Source organism: Hemiscyllium ocellatum, chromosome 21 (assembly GCF_020745735.1).
Source record: "Hemiscyllium ocellatum isolate sHemOce1 chromosome 21, sHemOce1.pat.X.cur, whole genome shotgun sequence".
NCBI lineage: Eukaryota > Metazoa > Chordata > Chondrichthyes > Orectolobiformes > Hemiscylliidae > Hemiscyllium > Hemiscyllium ocellatum.
In genome coordinates, this window is record NC_083421.1 from 62970627 (window position 1) to 62994651 (window position 24025).

General features: G+C 44.4%; 2 protein-coding genes across 3 annotated transcripts in view; both read left to right on the plus strand.

Moving 5' to 3' along the window:
• The first annotated feature begins 2070 nt into the window (after positions 1-2070).
• On the plus strand, positions 2071-8016 carry endog (endonuclease G). The gene is made up of 4 exons (XM_060841605.1): positions 2071-3053; positions 4305-4414; positions 5668-5942; positions 6912-8016. The coding sequence occupies exons 1-4, from the start codon at positions 2562-2564 to the stop codon at positions 6923-6925; spliced, it is 891 nt and encodes a 296-aa protein (XP_060697588.1). The 5' UTR covers positions 2071-2561; the 3' UTR covers positions 6926-8016.
• Positions 8017-8702: 686 nt separating this feature from the next.
• Positions 8703-24025, plus strand: part of spout1 (SPOUT domain containing methyltransferase 1) — a 28671-nt gene continuing 13348 nt past the window's right edge. Inside the window, exons 1-9 of one of the 2 annotated variants that reach the window (XM_060841152.1) lie at positions 8703-8752; positions 11813-11855; positions 13114-13227; positions 14440-14599; positions 18091-18180; positions 19866-19915; positions 21319-21449; positions 21833-21905; positions 23832-23930. In XM_060841152.1, the coding sequence (XP_060697135.1) occupies positions 8717-8752; positions 11813-11855; positions 13114-13227; positions 14440-14599; positions 18091-18180; positions 19866-19915; positions 21319-21449; positions 21833-21905; positions 23832-23930 (796 nt within the window). In that variant the 5' untranslated portion in view covers positions 8703-8716. Of the gene's footprint in view, positions 8753-11763; positions 11856-13113; positions 13228-14439; positions 14600-18090; positions 18181-19865; positions 19916-21318; positions 21450-21832; positions 21906-23831; positions 23931-24025 lie in introns of both variants that reach the window. The other variant, XM_060841153.1, reaches the window with a different exon arrangement.

Genomic DNA, 24025 nt, shown 5'->3' on the forward strand with positions numbered 1-24025 from the left:
TCCAACTGGTGGAAATAATTTATCAACTCAGTCTTTCTGTTAATATCTTGAAAACTTTGAACAGATCACCCCTAAACCTTCTAAATTAGAAAACAAAAAGGCCACATTTGTCGAATTGATACCAGTGGTGGTTGCTTTGGTGATAGTCCAGTCGGCCCAGTGTGGAGACTCCTGGAATAGACTGCATGGGGAAAGCATGGCAAAGAGGAGGAGATCGAGCCCTTGCAGGAAGTGTGGTCACAGCATGGCTAAGCACTTTCAAGAGTCTGCAATGTTTGAATTTTAGCTTTATTTTTCTACTCAAACATTGCAGTAATTCTTATTTTAACTTTTAACTTCGTTCTTTCTCCCTACACTGTTCTTGTGATTCTGTACCTAGGTAATTGTAGCTAAGATGGTGGTTGTGTGACTATCTAGAAAGTGATCTATCCTTTCTTGGTCCAAAATGGATACATTGAACTCCATCTGCACAGTTTTGCCCATTCACTAAGTCTATCAATATCTCTTAGTAATTTTACGCCAAGATCTACGCTGTCTACAATCCTGTTTAACTGTGCCATCAGTGCATTCAGATACATGACTTTCTATGCCATTATCTGAATCATTTTAATAAATAATGTGAATAACTGAGGCTTTAACACGGATCCTTACCCATTACCTCTACTTTCTCTCACTTATTGCACCACCAATCAGCCAATTCCATAGTCTGCAACACTGAACTCTAAATATTAATTCTGCTTTCTTTCCTAGGTGCTGCCAGAGTTTCTCCAGAAATTTCCAGAGTTTGTGATCCAGACACCAGATTATTGTCCAACAGACTTATTTGAAATCATAAGCTCTCAGAGTGCTGCCCCTTGATAAACCGCTTCACCTGACGAAGGAGCAGTGCTCCGAAAGCTTGTGATTTTAAAACAAATCTGTCGGGACTACAACCCTTGAGGTGTGACTTCTGACCTTGTCCACCTCAGTCCAACCACCTCTGTTTGTGATCTGGCTCAGTCACCTGTTCCATATCACGTTTGTGTGATTTCTTTCGCCCTCGAGTGCTTATAATACAACTCCTTGAAATCATACAATATTTTAGTCTCCAAGCAAAACAAAAATTTATTTTGGCATCTGAATTTTTTTTGTAAATATATTAGCAATTTCTTTAACTTTACAACCATATGAAATTATTGAAAAATACAATCAATAACAAATATCAGTATAATAAAGGGAAAAAACACAAATTACAATGCAGCTACTGTCTGCAAACTATGAACCTACCCTATAATGCAAAGCAAACCCTAACACTGTGCAAAGCAACACCAATAAATAAGTAATAACTAATAGATAAAAAAGAAAGAAAAGCAAAAGAAAACACAAAACAGCTATGCTCAGCACAAAGCTCCAATACAAAAGAACTGATTTGGACTGGCGTGTACAAAAGTAAAAATCACACAACACCTCTTTTCCCTGGGGTCAGGGAGTCCAGAACTAGAGGGCATAGGTTTAGGATGAGAGGGGAAAGATATAACAGAGACCTAAGGGGCAACTTTTGCACGCAGACGGTGGTACGTGTATGGAATGAGATGCCAGAGGAAGTGGTGGAGGCTGATACAATTGCAACATTTAAGAGGCATTTGGATGAGTATATGAATAGGAAGGGTTTGGAGGGATATGGGTCAGGTGCTGGCAGGTGGGACTAGATTGGGTTGGTCAGCATGGATGGGTTGGAAGGGTCTGTTTCTATGCTGTACATTCTATGACTATGACCAGGTTGTAGTCCAACAGGGTTGAAAAGTGTGGTGCTGGAAATGCGCAGCAGGCCAGGCAGCATCCCAGGAGCAGGAGAATCGACATTTCAGGCATAAACCCTTCTTCAGGAATTAGATTAGATTACTTACAGTGTGGAAACAGGCCCTTCGGCCCAACAAGTCCACACTGACCCGCTGAAGTGCAACCCACCCATACATATACCCCTTACCTAACACTACGGGCAATTTAGCATGGCCAATTCACCTGACCTGCACATCTTTGGACTGTGGGAGGAAACTGGAGCACCCAGAGGAAAGTTGAAAATGTGTTGCTGGTTAAAGCACAGCAGGTCAGGCAGCATCCAAGGAATAGGAAATTCGACGTTTCGGGCATAAGCCCTTCACCCAGAGGAAACCCATGCAGACACGGGGAGAATGTGCAAACTCCACACAGTTGAAAATGAACCCTGACGCTGTGAGGCAGCAGTGCTAACCACTGTGCCGCCCATGAAGAACTAGAAGAAGGAGCAGCACCCTGAAAGCTAGTGCTTCCATTTAACCCTGTTGGACTATAACCTGGTGTTGTGTGATTTTTTAACTTTAAACAAAAGAACGGGAGCATTGTAGATGTTCCCCTATTAACTGGCATCTGATTTCTAGCACCCAGGCGCGGTTTTGGTATTGACCCCCGGGCTGGGGTTTCCGGGTGCCCGGTGCACGCGAGCGCCTGCCCTGCCTTACATTTTGGAGGGAAACTTTGGCAACAAAGTAACAAGTTCCCATTGATACACCGACAGAAAGTTACATCTGTCCCCGGGCCCGGGAATGTGGAAGCTGCTGCGCTCCCGCTGTCTTCTGGCCGGAGTCTCCCTGGCTGCCGGCACTGGCCTGGGTCTCACCCTCGGGATCCACCGGGATCCAGTGGATCGCCTGAGCGGCCTCCCGGCGATCGCGGCCGACAGCGGCCCCCCGGCGCTGTACCCGCCGGCGCCCGCCACCGAGATCGTGAAGTTCGGCTTCCCCGCCGCGCCCCAGCTCCGCAGCCGGGAGTCCTACATGTTGGCCTACGACCCCCGGACCAGGAACGCCGCCTGGGTGCTGGAGCAGCTGGATGCCGGCCGCCTGCAGCACAAAGGCTCGGAGCGAGGCCGCTGCGAGTTCCGGGAGGACCCCTCGGTTCACGAGTACCACCGCGCCCGCAACAGCGATTTCAAGGGCAGCGGCTTCGACCGGGGTCACCTCGCCGCCGCCGCCAACCACCGCCACAGCCAGAAATGCATGGACGACACCTTCTACCTGAGCAACGTGGTGCCACAGGTTTAAAAAAGAAAGACCATTCAAGCCCCCTTCAAACAGTCGGGTTCTGAACTAGAGGCATATGCCACTGGTACACTGGATGTGAACAGGGGTTTTGTTGGAAATGTCAAGGGAGACATAGCGAGGACTGCAGATGCTGGAAAGACAGTGTAGATAGACTGTGGTGCTGGAAAAGCACACCAGTTCCAAGTTTGTGAAAAGATTTGTAGCTGGGGTGCTCTTGTTGTGGTTCTGTTCGCCAAGCTGGGAATTTGTGTTGCAGACGTTTCGTCCCCTGTCTAGGTGACATCCTCAGTGCTTGGGAGCCTCCTGTGAAGCGCTTCTGTGATCTTTCCTCCGGCATTTGTAGTGGTTTGAATCTGCCGCTTCCAGCTGTCAGTTCCAGCTGTCCGCTGCAGTGGCCGGTATATTGGGTCCAGGTCGATGTGCTTATTGATTGAATCTGTGGATGAGTGCCATGCCTCTAGCAATTCCCTGGCTGTTCTCTGTTTGGCTTGTCCTATAATATTAGTGTTGTCCCAGTCAAATTCATGTTGCTTGTCATCTGCGTGTGTGGCTACTAAGGATAGCTGGTCGTGTCGTTTCGTGGCTAGTTGGTGTTCATGGATGCGGATCGTTAGCTGTCTTCCTCTTTGTCCTACGTAGTGTTTTGTGCAGTCCTTGGATGGGATTTTGTACACTACGTTGGTTTTGCTCATGCTGGGTATCGGGTCCTTTGTTCTGGTGAGAACTTACAGTGTGGAAATACGCCCTTCGGCCCAACAAATCCACATCGACCCGCCGAAGCGCAACCCACCCAGACCCATTCCCCTACATTCACCCCTGTTCCTAGCACTACGGGCAATCTAGCATGGCCAATTCACCTAACCTGCACATTTTTGGACTGTGGGAGGAAACTGGAGCACCCGGAGGAAACCCACGCAGACATGGGGAGAATGTGCAAACTCCACACTGTCAGTCACTTGAGGCGGTAATTGAACCCAGCTCTGTGGCGCTGTGAGGCAGCAGTGCTAACCACTGTGCCACCATGCCACTCTTATTGGAGATGGTCATTGCTTGACATTTGTGTGGCACCTTTGTGATTGTCATTTGTCACCCTTAGCCTGGATATTGTCTCAATGTTTTTGGCTTCATGTTATGGTAGAATGATATCCTATTTTTATACTGTGAGACAATGTATGTCCATAAATCATGTTTCCTTCAGGAGTAATTTGTATTTAATTTGCTTTATTTTTGATAATTCCCCGGTAGAATCCTAACTTAAATCAAAACGCCTGGAACAACTTGGAAAAATACTGTCGGAGCCAGACCAAGTACAACAAGAATGTGTACATCTGCACTGGACCCCTGTACCTGCCGAGGTATGACCCATCTATCTGTCGGGTTAAGTAGAAACAGTGACTAAAATACAGCTTTAATTCAGACGATTTCAACACACATCTTCATATGGCTGAGAAATGAAGCTGTTTCTTTGGGCTACACGGGCTGAGTAAGTCCCAGTGTCATTTGTTGGTTTACCCTGCGTTAGCTGATCACAGGCAGAGCAGCACATTGCTCCATTGCCTAGGGAAGATTTTCTTTAAAAAGTAAGTTAGCAGGAGCCATTGCAGCAGAGATTCACCCATTTCTTTTGCAATCACAACACAAAAAGCTGTTTCAAAACCTACAGCAAGAGCAGGCAGTTAGAAACAAGGGAGACATGAATGCAGATTTCCAAGAACAGGTGTGACGAGGCTAAGAAGTCTTGCTCCAGTTGTACAGGGACCACACCTGGTGTTCTGAGTACAATTTGCTCTCCATATTTCAGAAAGGATATACTGGTGTTGGAAGCATTGAGGACACAGCTCACTAGGTTAGTGCCTGGGATGTGAACAGTGAGGGGTGTGTACGAATGAGGTGGGGAATAATCTCAGGATAAGGAGTTGATCATTTAACACAGAGATGAGGAGCAATGTCATCTCTCAGAGAGTGGTGAATCCTTAGAATGCTCCACCTAACAGCAAGATGCATGCTCCATCACTGAATACATTTAGGGTTGGGATAGACAGATTTTCAGTGTTTCAGGGAATCGAGGGATAAGGGCACATTTGGGAAACTGGAGTTGAGGCAGCAGGTCGGCCATAATTATGCTGAATGTCAGGACACACTCAAGGGGCTGAATGGCCATAACTTGATCCTGTTTCTCATGTTCTTATAAAAATGTCTTCTTGTAAATTCATTCCTGGATGTAGACAGCACTGACTAGGCCACCATTTAATGCCAATCCCTAATTGCCCTGTTGAGAATCCACCACATCGCTGTAATGTGGAGTCACATATAGGCCAGAGCAGGTAAGCTCAGCAGTTTCCTTCCCAATGGATATAGTAAACCAGATGGAATTTTTCCAATAATTGACAATGGTTTCAAGGTCATCATTAGGCTCTTCATTCCCATTTTTTATTGAACTTAAATTCCATTATCTGCTATGGTGGGATTTGAACACAGATTCTCAGAACTTTACCTTGGTGTCTGGATTAATAGTCTAGTCCATTGCCTCCCTGGCTCTCCTCAGGATGTGAAGAATGCTTTAAGAATTAAAGTTATTTTAAAATTGGCATTTATTCTTTAAAAATAGGTTGGAACCGGATGGGAAGGTTTATGTGAAGTATGAGGTCATTGGGAAGAATCATGTTGCAGTCCCAACACACATGTTCAAAGTGGTGATACTGGAGAAGCACAGTGGAGAAATCGAATTGCAGTCATACGTGATGCCCAACCAGCCAGTGCAGGAGAACATCCCCCTCGAACGCTTCCTGGTGCCAATTGAAAGCATTGAGCGGGCATCAGGGCTGCTCTTTGTCAGTAACATTCTAAAAAGAACCAATAATCTAAAGACCATAACTGCTGGTAGTAAGTAACAGCACTTGGAACTGTGACTTAGTTCTGAATTGTTCAGGGGAAGAGTGTAAATCTGTTGTTGCTCAGTGAGATGCTCGAAATTGTTACAATATTTTTTCCTAATTCCTTTGAATGTTTTTCAGCATTAAATATCCCCATAGACATATGATGTAATATATGTGTGATATATATTACATCCACCTTAGCTAATTCACATTCATTTTTGAGTAATTGAATGCTTTTAATTCCCAATGTGTTATGGAAATGAACTATGATCAGAATATGAAAATGTGTTGCTGGAAAAGCGCAGCAGGTCAGGCAGCATCCAAGAAGCAGGAGAATCGACGTTTCGGGCATGAGCCCTTCTTCAGGAATTTCTGAAGAAGGGCTCATGCCCGAAACGTCGATTCTCCCGCTCCTTCGATGCTGCATGCCCTGCTGCGCTTTTCCAGCAACACATTCTCAGCTCTGATCTCCAGCATCTGCAGTCCTCACTTTCTCCTCCTATTATCAGAATATGTTAAGATTTCTCCTTAAAGTAACTTCAGGCTATCTTGCTGCAGCTTCGACAAAACAGAAAGCTCTGATCTTTTTTTAAATTTGTATGTGAGATGTGGGTACCATTGGGATAAGACTGGCTTTATTTTTCCTCCCTCATTCACAAGTTGGTGGGGGTTTACCTTGCCTGACTCCTGCAGTCTACGTGGCGTGTTTGCTGCTGTTTCCTACAACAAAGGCAAGTTCCAGAATTTTGATCAAGGATGAGGAAGGTGGAGTGATATTTTTTTTAAGTTAGGGTGATGTGTAATTGGAAATGTCCCTGTCTTCAAGTTACTGGAGGTTGTAACAGCCTTGACAAGTTGATGTGCACTATCAGGACGTGATGGCCAAAAGCAAAGGATTTCATCTGAAGGACACATGTCTTGCTAGTGCTACCTTCCCTGAAGAGGAGAAAAGTCTCATCTGGCTCTCTGATTCCAGTTTCAGATCTTTGATGCGACTGAAATGAACTGTGTTCCACAGGATCGTGATTGATGGTATCAGCACAGCCTATTTACTGTTAATGTCTCATTGCCTGGATTTGAACTATGAGACAATTATCACCATCCACACCCACTCAGTAAGAATGCAGCTCCTGTGGATCATGGGCAGGACACAAGTTTACATCAGGTGTCTTGCTACAGTGCTACGTTTGGAGAAAATACATGTGACAAATTCTCAAACTAACTTTTCTGTGGAATGGGGACATGATAATGTTTGTAACAAAGTTCTAACTTAATATTGGTTCTGGGTAAGCCAAATTGAATTTGGCAATATTTTAAGATTGCACTTAAGTAATGCACTTTCTGTACGTTAATGGGGCAGGATCAAAGGACACAGAATTTATGGTTAAAGATCAATGTATCATACAACTGATGCGATGTATTGAACAAACCTAGATTTCTGTTAAGTCTTTAATCACTTAGAATGGGGTTGATTGATTAACATGTAAATCCTGGAACTTCTTGGATGATATCTCAGCTCAGACTGGTTCTATTTCCAAAGTAGGAATTTTTAAAATGTCACATAGACTGACTGCCGATAGATTGTGTGCATTTTGAACAAAATAGAATGTATCTGCAGATTTGTATAACCTGGAGTTGTGTGATTTTTAAATTTGTCTACCCCAGTCCAACACTGGCACCTCCACATCATGTGTATTAATGGTTTATCCATCAGACTCGATCAATATTGAAACTTAGCATAATGTATTAAAAACAAAATAGTGGAAACTCTCAACAGGTCTAGTAGTTTTTGTAAGAGTTAATATTTCAGGTCAGTAATCTTTCATCAGAACAATAATCAGGTGTCAAACAATAGAACGATTCAGAGGATGATTGAACAAGATTGATTTTGGAAGCTTTAAATGAAAACATGCCGAGCTAGCAACAAAGGGAACTTTGTAATCCATTAGTCATTGAGTCTTCTTGCTGCTGGTCAACCTACTGAAGGTAAATACACTGAAATCTTGTTGAGAAAAATATTTTACCTTTTAAAAGTATATTTTACAAAAGATTGTTAATTGTGATATAAAATCCCCAGCATCATTACTGTTTATTTTAGTATTTATAAAATAAAAACAAAGTTTAATAATAAATGTGTAACTCTATCATTTTGCCTTGTGAAGCATCGTCAGTGAGTGTAAATATCTTAACTTGAACTCCATGAAGGCATGTATGGGTGATATAGCAGAATATGCTTTATTCAAAGAATAATCTGCAATATTAAAACAATTGCATTGTATTTACTGGGATGCAGGGAAAAGGGTATTTGTTGGGCAGACTCAGGTGGGTGGATTTGCTGAGACACTTGGAGAGGGAAATATTTACAGGATCTCAGGGAGATGGGTATTTATAGGGAGGGGATTTTCCAGGGATAGGGTATTACAGGGAGGGGGTATTTGGGGTGTGCATAGAGGAAGGGGGTATTTCCAGAGTGGGTGGTATTTGGGGGAGAGGTTTTTTTATAAGAAGGGGATTTTCTAGGGAGGGGGTATTTGGGGTGTATATAGGAGGGGGATTTTACAGGGAGGGTGCATTTTGGTGGTATATACAGAGAGAGTGTGGTATGTTGATAGGTATGTGGTGGGAGGGGAGTAGGGATTATTTAGGGGGAGGGGATGTTCCAGGGACAGCGCCGCCAGCTGGTTCCAAATGTTACAGCGGATGGGCCAATAGGAGCGGAGCTTGTGGCTCTCGCCCAGCGGCCAATTGGAGCGGCTGTTACTGTGAGGTGGCGCAGCCAACATGGCGGCGAGGGAGACAGTGTGGACAGAGGGGAAGGTGAGTGCGGCCCAGACCCTGGGGCTCCCTCTCTTTCCGAGAGAGTTTGCTCCAGCGGCGCCTTGAGGGCACTGGTGTTGTGTAATGTTTATTTTTATAAACTTTATCCACCTCAGTCCAACACTGGGCACCTCCACATCCTGTTCAGAGATTGTATTGCATCTTGAAGCTGGACCCCCTGGCTCAGAGGTAGGGACATTACCACTAGAGCCACCCCCCAGCTTCACGTTTGCAGATACAGCAAAGGCAAGGCTTCTTTAAAGGTTAAACATGAAATACTTTCTAATCAACCTTCAGCTGGAGCAGGTGGGATTTAAACCCAGGCTTCCTGCTCAGTGGTGGGTATCTATCACCATGCTGTAAGACCCTGGCCAAGGTAAAGTCACTATAGTCTTACCAAACCATACAGCTGTTATCTCCTGAGAGATGACTGGTGGTATTTTAACCTAATGGTCACCACGCCTCAGATAAGAACTAGGAGCAGGAGTAGCCCATCTGGCTCTTCAAGCCTGCCCCACGATTCAATAAGATCACGGCTGATCTTCTTGTGGCCTCAGTTCCACTTACCTGCCCTCTCACCGTAACCCTTAATTCCTTTATTGTTTAAAAAAAATCATCTATTTTAGCTTATAAAAACATTTACTGAGGAAACCTCAAGCACTTCACTGGGGAGGGAATTCCATAGATTCACAACTCTCTGGCTGAAGAAGTTCCTTTTCAATTCAATTGTAAATCTGTTCCCCCTGAGTTTGAGGCTATATCCTTTTGCCTTAGTTTCACCTGCCAGTGGAAACATGCTTTCTGCTTCTATTTTGTCTATACCCTTCATAATTTTATGTATGTCTGTAAGATCCTCCCTCATTCTTCTAAATTCCAATGAATATAATCCCAGTCTATTTAGACTCTCCTTATAAGCCATCCCCCTCAACCTCAAAGTCAACTTGTGAACCACCTCTGCACCCCTTGTAGTGCTGTTAAATCCTTTCTCAAAGGGTGAGGTTAAGAAGGAGAGTCCTTCCTGGTGACCCTAGCCAGTGCAAGAATTGAATCCACACCATACGTATCACTCTGCATTGCAACTAGTCGTCCAGAAACGGAGTGCTGGTGAGTTTCATCCTTGGCAGACTCTCCCTCTGACAGCAGTAGAGAGATGCCCAATTTCACTAGAAAAATGAGAGCCATGGATTTCTATGGCAGTTGGTACAGCTCCTCAGATTTTGATCTTCTGTTGGTGGGGTTGTCTTTTGGATAACACCTTAAGTCCTGCCTGCTTGGGTGGATGGAATGTTCCCATGGCATGTATTTTGAAGAGTAGGGGCCTGTTCTATCCTGACCAATGTTTATCCCTCAAAGCACTGAAAGCAAGGTGCTGAAGAATTTCAGCAGGTGTTGTAGCATTAGTGGAGAAAGAAATAATCCTACTCCCAGTGCAGTACTGAGAGAACGCTGCATTGTTGTCATCTGTATAAGTTGTTAAGCAGGATCCTGTTCGCCCCTTCAAATGGATGTATAAGATCCCATTGTCATTCCTGTGAATTCTGGCTCCCCTCAACCAACATTATCAGTTTGTTGTCAGCCCAACCTTCCTGTGCAGAAGTTAGTGATGTATTTCTGTGCTGTACAGTAGAGTAACTGTACTTCAAAAGTATATTCTGAAGCTGTGAAAAATACTTCATAAATGAGTTATTTTCTTTGGAATTTAAAACCTTTTGTCCTATTCTTACACTTTCTTGTTTCTCCCTCTAATACATTCACTGTTTATTAACCTGGAAAATATGTTTGGTGTGATTGTATATATCACAAATTTGATAGATATGTACCCCCCCCCCCTTATCTCTTGCCCCGTTTAGATCTTTATTGTTGAGAACCTCCAGTGTGACTTCATCTGTCTCAATTTCCTTGCTCCTCTCTTGCACTCACCTGTCTACCTCTGAACTTGCAGCACTCTTATGTTGGCTCAGATCCTAACATTTTCATCAAGTGCTGACAAGAGGATGCTATTGTAATCTAGCAACTGAACATAACTTGACAGAAGCCAAGCACCATCTCTGATACTTTCTACCATCTCCTCACCCCCAGACCATGCCTCCTATACCAAATATCAAGCAAGCATCTCAATGACTGTCACTGATCACTTCTCTCCTGCAATTATTGCAAGCCTTGGTTTTGCTGTTTCCCTTACTTTGCTTTCAGGCAGCAGCTGTTCATTTTTCCCTTTTTGCCTCCCGTAAACATGTGTTTTGTTTCCTTTACTTGTTCTGTTGCCACTCCCTTTGTTACCAAATCAGTCCTGTCGTCCTCTGTCATAGTCCTTCCCCTTTGATCCCGCTGCTGTCTTGTTTACAGTCTATTAAGTTTCTACCTTTTCTCACTTCTGCTGAAAGGCCCTTGATATGAATCGTTAACCATTTCTCTCTTCACAGATGCTGCTAGCCAGCCAAGTATTTCCAGCATTTTCCATTGTGAACATTGTTAATTTTAAACACATTAACATAGTGAGTGGCAGAATTCCATCTGAATTCCTATGCAATTAAACTGACAACAAATAAATGTTCAGAATTGACTGAGACAAGTCATTGAAGCCCTGATGTGGTCACTTTCTATTGCTGTCAATAATCCTTACATTTGATGTTGTGTTATTTGCATTTTCTGAAAGTTTTTCTTGGTTTGCATTTGTTTTTTTAAAAGTTATATTTGAGTGTCTTTAATTGTCAGTAAAAGTGCAGCAGGTCAGGCAGCATCCTAAACGTCGAATCTCCTGTTCCTTGGATGCTGCCTGACCTGCTGCGCTTTTCCAGCAACACATTTTCAGCTCTGATCTCCAGCATCTGCAGACCTCACTTTCTCCCTTAATTGTCAGTACTCAGCTTTTCTTTAATACAGTATTGTGACACAAATAGAATTATCAATTTATTTTTGGAATAAACTAAAAACAATGCAGCTGAAGAATGTACATGTATCCTTCTCTGCGTCATGTTTCAGTAAATTGCATTCTTAAATTTGTTTTGAAGTTCCATTGTTCAACATTGTAAAAAATCACTGACTTGGTCCTCTTTTAAGGATGGAATGACCAAAATTGACTGGAGGAAGTCGAAAGAAGCCAGTGAGTGTTTAATTTTTCTGTTACATTTTACATTTCTATTGGTCCTGCCTTCATTCTAATTTTAACTGATGTTTGCCTCTTGTGTTTTGACATGCCTATATCCTGCCATTCACCTGTAGCTGAGAGAATAGGATGGGTTCTATCTTTGGTTTCCTGCCCTATAGCAATGTACCTCATCGCCCCCTTTTCTTCGGCAGTCCCTTTAAATCGAGGGATAATTTTCTTCCATTCTAGGGTTGTGGATCATGAGGTGACTAACAGTTCTATATTGGATGCACACACCCTACCACAGATGTGGCAGCTCTGTTTGAAGAGGTGGACGGGTGGGACGTCATTGCCTGCGCTGTTTGCACTTGGCCTCTGTGTGGACCGGTCAGAGTTGTTTGAAGTGGCTGGCACCTTCATGGATGAAGTCTCTCCAGTTTGGGCAGTTCTGAGCAAGTGATTCCCAAGAATTTGAGGATATTGAGTTTTCTCCCACAGTCGTTGAGGTGGCCTTGAAGCGTTTTTTCTGGCCTCCAAAAATCCCTGGCCACGCAGTTAAGTGCAGGAGGCCTTAAGAAAAGTCCGGCCAAATAGAAGGGGAAGAAAAAAGGGTCTGAGGGAACTACCTTTCAAGGTGGTTTTACACATCTGCTGCTGCTGCTGCTGGCTGACAGGTAAGCAACCTGTCAGGAAGTTGGGTGTGAAGGAAGAGTGGACTGGATTGTCCTGGAGGAAACAGTCCCTGCAGAAGGTGATCAAGGTGGGGGGGGGGTAGGAGAAGGAGAGGGGAATATGTGTCTGGTGGTGACATCTCACTCAAAATGGCATCTGATTGATGTGGATGCTCCTGGGATGGTAGATATGGACAAGTGGAATCCTATCTCTGTTGCGGAAGGGAAGAAAGGGGGTGAGGGCGGATGTGTGGGAGATGGGTTGCGGAGGGATTGCAAATCATGTGCAATCAGGATTAGTTTAGAATAGTATCATGGTTGGCACAGGCATGCTGGGCGAAAAGGCTTGTTCTTGTGCTGTACGGTTCTGTATTCTAGAACAGGCACATCTGCATTTTCCATACTTTTTTGCTTTTGTGGCAAGGGCATTGTTGAACCATGCAATTTCTCTCCAACTTGAAGCATGTCCATATCAAATTTTATATATAAGTATTGAAAGAGAGAGACAGACGAGCTCCAGTCTGGAGTTATATGATGAGTTGAACAGTGCAATCTGTGGTGTAAAAAGATATGTTAATTATACATTTTCTTTTTGCCTCCAGGAAAGCAGAAGATAAAGCAGCTGAAAGAATTCAAGCTCTTGAAGAAACTTGAGAAACAGAGGGTAGAGAAAGAAAAAGCCCAGGAAGTTTTGGAGGAAAAGACAAACCAAAAAGGTTCATCTCCAAAATATCACCAAACCTGCCCGTATTTTGCATTGTTCGTTCCTTGCTAGCTGAGACATCCAGTGTCTCTCACCATATCCAGGCCGAGTGGATGGGCAGGGAACTTGATTCTTCACCTTGTCCCAACAAATGCCTACGTCTTGTGGGGTTCAGCTCTTAGAGACAGCTGTGCATGGACTAGTGTCTCATCTTCCAGCACATTCTGCTGCTGCATCACTAGTGTTTATGCCAATAATGTAATCCTTTAAAGGTCAGTACAATGTGGTTTAAAAAAAGACCACAAGACATAGGAGTGGAAGTAGGCCTTTCAGCCTGTAGTGTCTGCTCTGCTGTTCAGTGAGATCATGTCTGATCTGATCATCTTCAACTCCACTTCCCTGCCTCCTTCCCATCAGCCTTAGTTCCCTTATTAATTAAAAATCTGTCTATCTCAACCTTGAAAATATTAATGACCCAGCCTCTGCAGCCACTGGTTCACTACTGTCTGAAAGAAAGAATTCCTTCCCATCTCTCTCTCTCTTAAATGGGCATCCCCTGATCCTGGAGATTATGCCCTCTTGTCCTGGACTATCCCACATGAAGAAATAACTTTTCCGCATCTACCCTGTAAAGACCTCTGAGAATATTTGTAGTTTTCACTGGGGTCCTCTTTCCTTCTTCAATGAGTGCACACCAGGGTCAGCTTCTCTGGACTGTCTCCCATGCTAGTTTGTTTCCTTGGGTAAGGTGTGCAAAGCTGTTCCCAGTATTTCAAGTCCATTTGTTCATTTTTAAGTTTATCACTTAAAAGCACCAATGACTGATGCTGCATGATGTTCTGTGAGGAGGCCAGGTACATGTTTTAGTGCTGAGTGGTTCAATCTTGTTTTCAGCATGACAACAGAAAATCCCTGCAGAAGAGACATTAAACAAAGACCCTGTTTCCCTGCCCTTGTGTTTCAAGTAGCTGTTAAAGGTCCTTGGCCACTTTCAGAGGTGAGCAAGGACTTCTACTGTTATCCTAATCAATCTCCCTTCCTCAGCACCTCCATCATGTAGCATGGCTTTCAGAATTGTTGCTTGAGGCATGTTTGTTTGCGACAGGCCAGTTGCCTACTTTACACAAGTACGCTTTCAACGTAGTTATCTGAGTGAAGATATGTTAAAATGTTTTCTACGTTGATCCACCTTGAAGGCACTGACTGTATCCTTTATATTTTCCAGGTCGCCTGTACACTGTTAGTGTGGCATTACCAGGGTCAGTACTGGATAATGCCCAATCTCCAGAGCTCAGGACATACTTAGCTGGTCAGATAGCGCGTGCCTGCACTGTGTTCTGTGTGGATGAAATTGTCGTCTTTGGTGAAGAGGGAGATGATGAAAAGTAAGACCATTCGTTGGTGTTAGTTACCAAACAAATGTGGCATTTCCTTCTATCAAATGCTTCAATTTCTTGGAGCACCAAATGTCCAAAAGTTCCCACTTTAACTAGCACTATCTTGGAGCTCAGGGCCAGGTGTGAGCTCCACTTGTGTTTCTTGCATGCTTGGGAGAATGGTGCTGATGGCCCTGGTTGTTCCACCCCTTCTCCTGTACACATGAACAAAGAAGATTAGGAGGCCATTCAGTTCTTCAAGCCTGTCCTACCGTTCAGTAAGAGCTTTGCGTACCTGTCCTTGACTCATTTTGTTCCAGACAAATACATAACGCCATCTCAACTTTGAAATATTCAGTGTCTCAGCTTCCACACCCTTTTGGTGGAGTGAATTTCTAAATTTGTGTGTGAAGCGCATGGTGTAGATTCGGAGTTTACGTTGCTGTCCGAGGATGAGAATTCCACAGAGTAATGACTCCCTAAGACAAAACAAAATTCCCATCTCAAAATGGGAGATCCTTAACTGTATTCCAAAGTTTGAGACTCTCCACACTTGGTTGCATTCTCTTAGGATCTTATGTTTCAATCAGATATCCCCTTGTTCTTTGAAATTTCACTGGGTAAGAGGTCAGACCCTATCAGATTATAACACTGACATCTTCATCTCGGGAATCTGTTGAGTGAACCTTCTCTAAATTGCTTCTAATACAATTATTTTCATTCCTACGTAAGGAGAGCAAAACTGAACATAATACCCCAAATACAGTCTCATCAGGCCCTCCACAGCTGCAGCAATGCTTCCTTACTTTTAAACTTGATTTCTTTCTGAAAGAACAGCTTCCCAATTTTTCTTCCTCATTGCTTAAGTTAATTCTAGTCCTCGCTCTAGGCTCCTGTACTGGTGGGTGTAGTGTTTATATCCATTCTGTGTAATCCTTTTCATAGTTTAAACAAGTCAATCAGACCATCTATACTTGACAAGGTCCCCTGAGAGTCTTGTGGCAATGGGGGTGTGTGAGGAGTCGTCATTGTCCGGGAGAGAGCTTGCGTATAGAATTGAGAAACTTGGCAAGGAGGAATGATATGGGAGGAAAGAATTTACTGTGTGTTCCCCTGGGCTAAAGATATTTTAGGTGGGTTGAGATCCAAGTAAAAAATGAGGTCTGCAGATGCTGGAGATCACAGCTGAAAATGTGTTGCTGGTTAAAGCACAGCAGGTTAGGCAGCATCTCAGGAATAGAGAATTCGACGTTTCGAGCATAAGCCCTTCATCAGGAATAAGAGAGAGAGAGCCAAGCAGGCTGAGATAAAAGGTAGGGAGGAGGGACTTGGGGGAGGGGTGATGGAGGTGGGGTAGGTGGAAGGAGGTCAAGGTGAGGGTGATAGGCCGGAGTGGGGTGGGGGCGGAGAGGTCAGGAAGAGGATTGCAGGTTAGGAGGGCGGTGCTGAGTTGAGGGAACCGACTGAGACAAGGTGGGGGGAGGGGAAATGAGGAAACTGGAGAAGTCTGAATTCATACCTTGTGGTTGGAGGGTTCCCAGGCGGAAGATGAGGCACTCCTCCTCCAGCCGTCGTGTTGTTATGTTCTGCCGGTGGAGGAGTCCAAGGACCTGCATGTCCTCGGTGGAGTGGGAGGGAGAGTTAAAGTGTTGAGCCACGGGGTGGTTGGGTTGGTTGGTCCGGGCGGCCCAGAGGTGTTCTCTGAAGTGTTCCGCGAGTAAGCGGCCCCTCTCCCCAATATAGAGGAGGCCACGTCGGGTGCAGCGGATGCAATAGATGATGTGTGTGGAGGTACAGGTGAACTTGTGACAGATATGGAAGGATCCCTTGGGGCCTTGGAGGGAAGTGAGTGTGGAGGTGTGGGCGCAAGTTTTATATTTCCTGCGGTTGCAGGGGAAGGTGCCGGGAGTGGAGGTTGGGTTGGTGGGGGGTGTGGATCTGACGAGGGAGTCACGAAGGGAGTGGTCCTTGCGGAACGCTGATAGGGGAGGGGAGGGAAATATATCCTTGGTGGTGGGGTCCGTTTGGAGGTGGTGGAAATGACGGCGGATGATACGTTGTATGCGGAGGTTGGTGGGGTGGTAGGTGAGAACCAGTGGGGTTCTGTCTTGGTGGCGGTTGGAGGAGCGGGGCTCAAGGGCGGAGGAGCAGGAAGTGGAGGAGATGCGGTGGAGGGCATCGTCGATCACGTCTGGGGGGAATCTGCGGTCCTTGAAGAAGGAGGCCATCTGGGCTGTGCGGTGTTGGAACTGGTCCTCCTGGGAGCAGATGCGGCGGAGACGAAGGAATTGGGAATATGGGATGGAGTTTTTGCAGGGGGCAGGGTGGGAGGAGGTGTAGTCCAGGTAGCTGTGGGAGTCAGTCGGTTTATAGTAGATGTCTGTGTTGAGTCGGTCGCCCGAGATAGAGATGGAAAGGTCTAGGAAGGGGAGGGAGGAGTCTGAGACAGTCCAGGTGAATTTCAGGTCGGGATGGAAGGTGTTAGTAAAGTTGATGAACTGTTCAACCTCCTCGTGGGAGCACGAGGCAGCGCCGATACAGTCATCGATGTAGCAGAGGGAAAAGTGGGGGGTGGTGCCAATGTAGTTGCGGAAGATGGACTGTTCCACATATCCTACGAAGAGGCAGGCATAGCTGGGGCCCATGCGGGTGCCCATGGCAACTCCTTTAGTTTGGAGGAAGTGGGAGGATTGAAAAGAGAAGTTATTCAGGGTGAGGACCAGTTCAGTCAGTTGAAGGAGGGTGTCAGTGGAAGGGTACTGGTTGGTGCGGCGGGAAAGGAAGAAGCGGAGGGCTTTGAGTCCTTCGTGATGGGGGATGGAGGTGTACAGGGACTGGATGTCCATGGTGAAGATAAGGCGTTGGGGACCGGTGAAGCGAAAATCCTGGAGGAGGTGGAGGGCGTGGGTGGTGTCCCGAACGTAGGTGGGGAGTTCTTGGACTAAAGGGGACAGAACCGTGTCGAGGTATTGGGAGAGGAGTTCGGTGGGGCAGGAGCAGGCTGAGACAATGGGTCGACCGGGGCAGGCAGGTGTGTGGATTTTGGGCAGGAGGTAGAAACGGGCGGTGCGGGGTTGTGGGACTATGAGGTTGGAGGCGGTGGATGGGAGATCCCCTGAGGTGATGAGGTCCTGGATGGTCTGTGAGATGATGGTTTGGTGGTGGGAGGTGGGGTCGTGGTCGAGGGGGCGATAAGAGGAGGCGTCCGCGAGCTGGCGTTTGGCTTCAGCGGTGTACAGGTCAGTGCGCCAAACTACCACCGCGCCTCCCTTGTCTGCGGGTTTGATGGTGAGGTTGGGATTAGAGTGGAGGGCTGCACGTTCTGAGGGTGAGAGGTTGAGATCCAAAGCAGGTTCACATTTCCACTATTGAGAGCCATATTTAATAATAAGTTACATTTATATAGTGCCTTTACCAATGATAGTCATTTGAATGGAATCTGGAAAGTTGGGATTTATTTACAGTGCTGGATTGAAATTTGTTTGTCTGTTTGACTACAGGAATGTAGAAGGTGAATTTCAAGGAATTGGGAGAAAAGGACATGCCAGTGTGCAGCTTGCACGCATTCTGCAGTACCTCGAATGTCCACAGTGAGTCACTTGAGAGCAAAAATGAAGCATTGGTTTTCTTAAAAATTGTGCACTGCATTTGTGTAGTTCCTCTCATTATAAATCAATGTTGGACATTTTTCAGAAGCAGAATCTGTAAATGGTACAGCTGGAGGAGGGGCTGTATGGAGAGGAGGTGTGTCTAAAAGGATGTAGAGAGACAGACAGACATTTAAGAATTAGATTTTATTGCCACATGTATTCCGTTTTAAGAATACAGGGAAAAGTGTACAAACTTGCCATCTTGGTTAAGAGCTATGACAGGGAGATCCACTGTATTATGGGAATGAACTATCCACTGGGAAAAACAATCCTAATGCCATATAAAGAACAGGATTTGGACAATCACTTCTATGAGGCAGAAGTCTCCATTTATGGGCGGCACGGTGGGACAGTGGTTAGTACTACTGCCTCACAGCACCAGAGACCCGGGTTCAATTTCCGCCTCAGGCAACTGTCTGCGTGGGTTTCCTCCGGGTGCTCCGGTTTCCTCCCACAGTCCAAAAACTGGAATTGGGAGAAAAGGACATGCCAGTTATTACAAAACTGGAATTTAAAAAAAGTAACTGCAGAAATAAAGGAATCAAAGCCAAAAGGCCGAGAACCGTCCAGATATTAAAGTTTTATTTCCAGGCAGACACCGGCGCCTGGAGTCTCCTGAGGAGCTGAGTGCTTGCTGCCTCTGATACTTTAACAGCCACAGATCCTGTAACATGCTTGGGTAGGCCTGTCACCAATGCCTCATCAAAGCAAAAGACTTTAAAGAAAAGAGGAAAAAGAAGAAAAAGAAAAAAGACAAACAGACAGAAGCAAATGAACTCAGGAGTTTGAATGCGATTCTGCCAATCTGCCTTCATCTAAGATCTTTAGGAAATACTTATACTAATTTGCAGAACCTGGGGCCCAGGCAGCTGCTTGGAAAGACCTAGACAGAGGTCAAAGGTTAGTTAACTAAAGGTAGTTATTGCCAGCAATTAGATTACTTACAGTGTGGAAACAGGCCCTTTGGCCCAACAAGTCCATACCAACCCTCTGAAGAGCAACCCACCCAGAACCATTCCCCTACATTTACCCCTTCACCTAACACCACGGGCAATTTAGCATGGCCAATTCACCGAACCTGCACGTTTTTTGGACTGTGGGAGGAAACCGGAGCACCCGGAGGAAACCCACGCAGACAGTTGCCTGAGGCGGAAATTGAACTCGGGTCTCTGGTGCTGTGAGGCAGTAGTGCTAACCACTGTCCCACCGTGCCGCCCATAAATGGAGACTTCTGCCTCATAGAAGTGATTGTCCAAATCCTGTTCTTTATATGGCATTAGGATTGTTTTTCCCAGTGGATAGTTGATTCCCATAATACAGTGGATCTCCCTGTCATAGCTCTTCACTCACTAGTGAAAACCAACCATTCTTTGACATTCAGTGAACTTACCATTGGGTGAAACACAATAGTCGAGTACACGTTTAGCATATGCATCCTTGTCCCAGTGTTGCCCCTTACCTTGCTTTGCCGCTGGCTTGGTTTAATTGTAAAATACACAGACGCACTAGTTTAGTTATATTTTTTTAAAAAACCTGAGAAGTGATTTCTACTATAGTTGATCATTTTCAGCATCTCTATGATTAAGACTCAACTGTAAAGTGATCTTTCCATTGTATGTAACCAGGTACCTTAGGAAATCCTTTTTTCCAAAACATCAGGATCTGCAGTTTGCAGGTAAGTTGATCTGGAAAACCAAACACAAAAATAACGGGAGACTTATTCACTTCCACACATTGTTGTTCTGACTAATGTTTAAAGTGATTGCACATACATTGTTTTTGACAATAACACTTTAAACACACTGACCAAACATTGTGGGCCAGTGGAGGCAGGTGCATTATTAACTTGCAAGAAGAAAATTGGATAAATTCTTGACGAAAAGGATTTGTACCACTGTGGGAGACAGCAGAGTAGAGCTAACTGGATGGCTTTCTTAGAATGGGTGCACTAGCCTTTTTCGGTGCTGTATAATTTGATCTCTACAAAGCTATTCATAATTGTATTTCAGATGACACTGAATGTTTGTAACTGGTTAGCATTTCCTTTGTTCCTGTACCAGCATCGAATGACAGTTGAATGTCAGAGCTGTGAATTTCCACTTAACTGTGAGAATTACTGTTGATGAGGAACAGTGACCAAACTCTGCAACCTGGAGGGTTAAGATCTGCCCAGTTTTTGAGCATGTCTCTATCTTGGATGCCTTGCTTCACCTGAAGTGAATGGAGCCAGTTAAAAATGGAACAGCAGAGTAGTGATTTGAAGTATAAACTGACTTAAATCCATGTGTGCGGGAATGTAAAGCGAAAAATCAGGTTTCTGTGCTGCTGCTATCTCTTCCTACTTTGTGTTCAAACTTGTTAAGTTGTTGGCTTTGGTTGCTGTTAGCATTCTCTCCTCAGAATCAAAACATTGTGATTCAAGCCCAGCGCCAGAGTTTAAGCATCAAATCCAGGATAACCTTTCATTGTTGGTCTGAGCGAGTGCTACACCGTTAAGAGGTGTGTTCTTTTAAATGAGATGTCCCCTCAGGTGGAAGTATAAGATCCCAAGGCACTGTTCCAAGAGGAAGGAAGTTCTACCCATACTCTGATCTATGTTCCCTCTATTTTTGTCCTGTCATTATGTGGACCTGCAAGGTGTATGTGTGGCAGTGACCTCTGGAACTGGATGTTGCTGTGTCTGCACCCAATTACTGTGCAGCTTAGAAGGAACATTGATCAATTCAAGCGCTCTCAAAACCACATTAGTTGGTCTTTTATCTCCCCGCTGTGATTGACTGTCCCACGGCTGGAATAACAACAAAAGTGCTTTGATATAGTCTCTGATTCAAAGGGTACTTAGTATATTGTTAATGTACTGAATGTGGAATTTGGAAGAAGCCAAGAGATTAGTCAGAACATAAACTTGTTACCACGGGGACTAGTTAGGACAAATAGTGTAGATGTGTTCTAAGGAGAAAGCTAGGTAAGAGCATGAAGGAGAAAAGCACAGAAGGACAGGTTGGTTTGGTGAGGATGAAGCGTGTTAGGTTGTGTAAACTTGCTGGGCTAAATGGTCTGCGGTTGTGCTTGTTCCAGGCCTCCTGAATCCACTCGATAGTCCACACCACATGAGGATGGATGAGCAATCTGAATACCGTGAGGGAGTGGTTGTTGATCGGCCCAGTAAACTCCAGAAAGGATCATTTGTAAACTGTGGCATGAGAAAGGTTTGTGCAGAGCAATCTAGGCCTGTTACAAAGGCTGGCATGGAATTTGAATTCTTGAAAAACTTTCAGTAAAAACCTAATTGTTTGCTTTTTAGCTCTTGCTTTCAGTATATGTCTGTCATGCTGTTAGGATTTCATTGACAGGAGAGTTGTATCTGTTCCTGAACCAAATGTAAATCCAGTCGCAGTTCAATGATTCTATGAAAGCTTCTTGTATTATAGAATTACAACAGAGTCATTTAGCTCATTGTGTGCAATGAATGGACTGGCAAATTTATCCAACTCCACCTGCCCTACAAGTTTTTCTCTTTTGTACATTTTACTAAGTGGGACTCTTCCACCTCCCTTTTCTTACTCCCTTCTGTTTTGTTAATTGGAATTAGGATGTACAGATCGACCGACAACTCCAACCTGGTTTACGGGTTACCGTCCGACTACACAAGAATGAGAAGCCAGGTAAAAAAGGATCAGAATCCATTTGTTAAGTTCATGGTTATTATAGTGTGACAATAGTTTCTAAAGCGAGTGTGATATTTGTGGAGTATGATCTGTATAGGATCTCCAGTTTTTCCTGAACTATAAAATTGTAGCGAGGTGCAAAAAGATGACTTAAGCTATTTTTTTTTCATTTGTTCATCTGATTTGAGAATGACTTGAAGCCACCAGCTGTTTCCCACCCCTAAGTGCTTTGGAGAAAATGCTGGTGAGTTGCCACCATGAACCACTATAGCCCTTGGGGAGTAGGTAACCCTAAGTGGAGGGGTGTTTCAGGACTTGGACTGATTGATGGGAAAAGAATGGAAATTTTGGATGAAATGTGTCTGGAAGAGAGCTTGCAGGTAGGCAGTGGTGTTTCGATGTATCTACTGCCCTTGTCCTCTGGGTGGTAAAGGTCACATCTGAAAGGAAATGGACTATGTTTTATACAGGTAGCCCCCACTATTTGAAAGTAGATAGGTTTTCTGGGAACTATCATAAGCTGGAAGTTGCATAAAGCAAAGGTGTGTGATTTATATGGGGAAAAGTTATCACCTTTTCTCCTAAAAGCAAAAATCCTCTTCAGATTCATGAAAACAGGTACTAACATAGGTCTTTCGTAAAAGCGAAATTGTGTAAAGCAAATGTTCGAAAATCAGGGGATACCTGTATAATAAGAAAGCCAGAATATAATGGAAAGTAAGTTTTCCTACAACAATATAAAGTACTCCGAAGATTAGATCTTGAAGAACAATTACATGAAATAGATGTGTCATCTCTTGAATATAGAAGTTGACTGGGGGTTTACAGGATTTTGAAAGGAGTTGATAAGATAGAGGAAACTATTTTCTTCTGGTGAGAGTACAGGATAATGGGATATAACCTTAAAAGCTGAGAAGGCCATTCAGGAGAGAAATTAGGAAGCAGTTTCTCACTTGAGCTGGTGGGGGACTTGGGGAGGGTGGGGGAGCGAACGTAGAGGGGTGAAATAGCTTCCTCCAAAAAGCAATAGATGCTAGTTCAAATAATAATTTTAAATCCAAAGATAAATTTTTGCTATACAATGATTTGAAAAGCGTGCAAAACCTCCATATTGGGAGGAGAGAGTGGTAATGTCACTGGATGATGAAGCTGGGGGTCCAGGCTAATACTGCGGGGGACACAGGTACACGTCATACCACTGTCCTTATGGGAAAGAAATCTGCCTTCACACTTGGTCTGGCCTGCAGTAATTCCAGCTCCTTATCTATGTGGTGGTCACTTAACTGCCCCCTGAAATGCCATTCAGTTCAAGGGTAATTAGGGATGGGGAACAAATGCTGGCCTGCCATTAATACACTCAAGGAGAAAGTGAGGTCTGCAGATGCTGGAGATCAGAGCTGAAAATGTGTTGCTGGAAAAGCGCAGCAGGTCAGGCAGCATCCAAGGAACAGGAGATTATGCCCGAAACGTCGAATCTCCTGTTCCTTGGATGCTGCCTGACCTGCTGCGCTTTTCCATTAATACACTCAACCCATGCAAGAGTAAAGAAAAGAAGTCAGGTGGGCAGAGTTGAGATACAGATCAGCCATTATCTCATAAAATAATGGAACAGTCTGGAGGGGCAGAATGGCCTTCTATTCTTATGTTAAATTGCTTTACTGTTGGTGTATTTTAAATCTGGTGCATCGTGAGACCATTCAGCTCAAATGCAATTATTTATTTCCCTTGAGAGAATTTGTTCAGCTTTGATGTCTTGGAAACAGTTAAACCTTTTGAGTTTGCCTTTGAGAACATTACTGCAACTGAATAACATTAGGTTCTACTATTAACTCAACATGTGCCCTTTTGTCTGGCTTCACTAGTGTCCAGCAAACAAAGTGCCATTAACACTGCCCCTAATCCTTCTGTGTTTTGTGCTTTCAGAGAGCAAAGCTTTGAAGGGCACAGTTGTTGCACCACACACCCCGCGCACAGAATCTGGCCTGTACTGGGGTTACACGGTGCGACTTGCTTCATGCCTCAGTGAGTTCCATATCATCCTCTTACTCTTGTAACACGATTTAAATTAAAAGATATGGGTAAAGGTTAAATGGGGGAATTAAAAATCTGTTTAAATT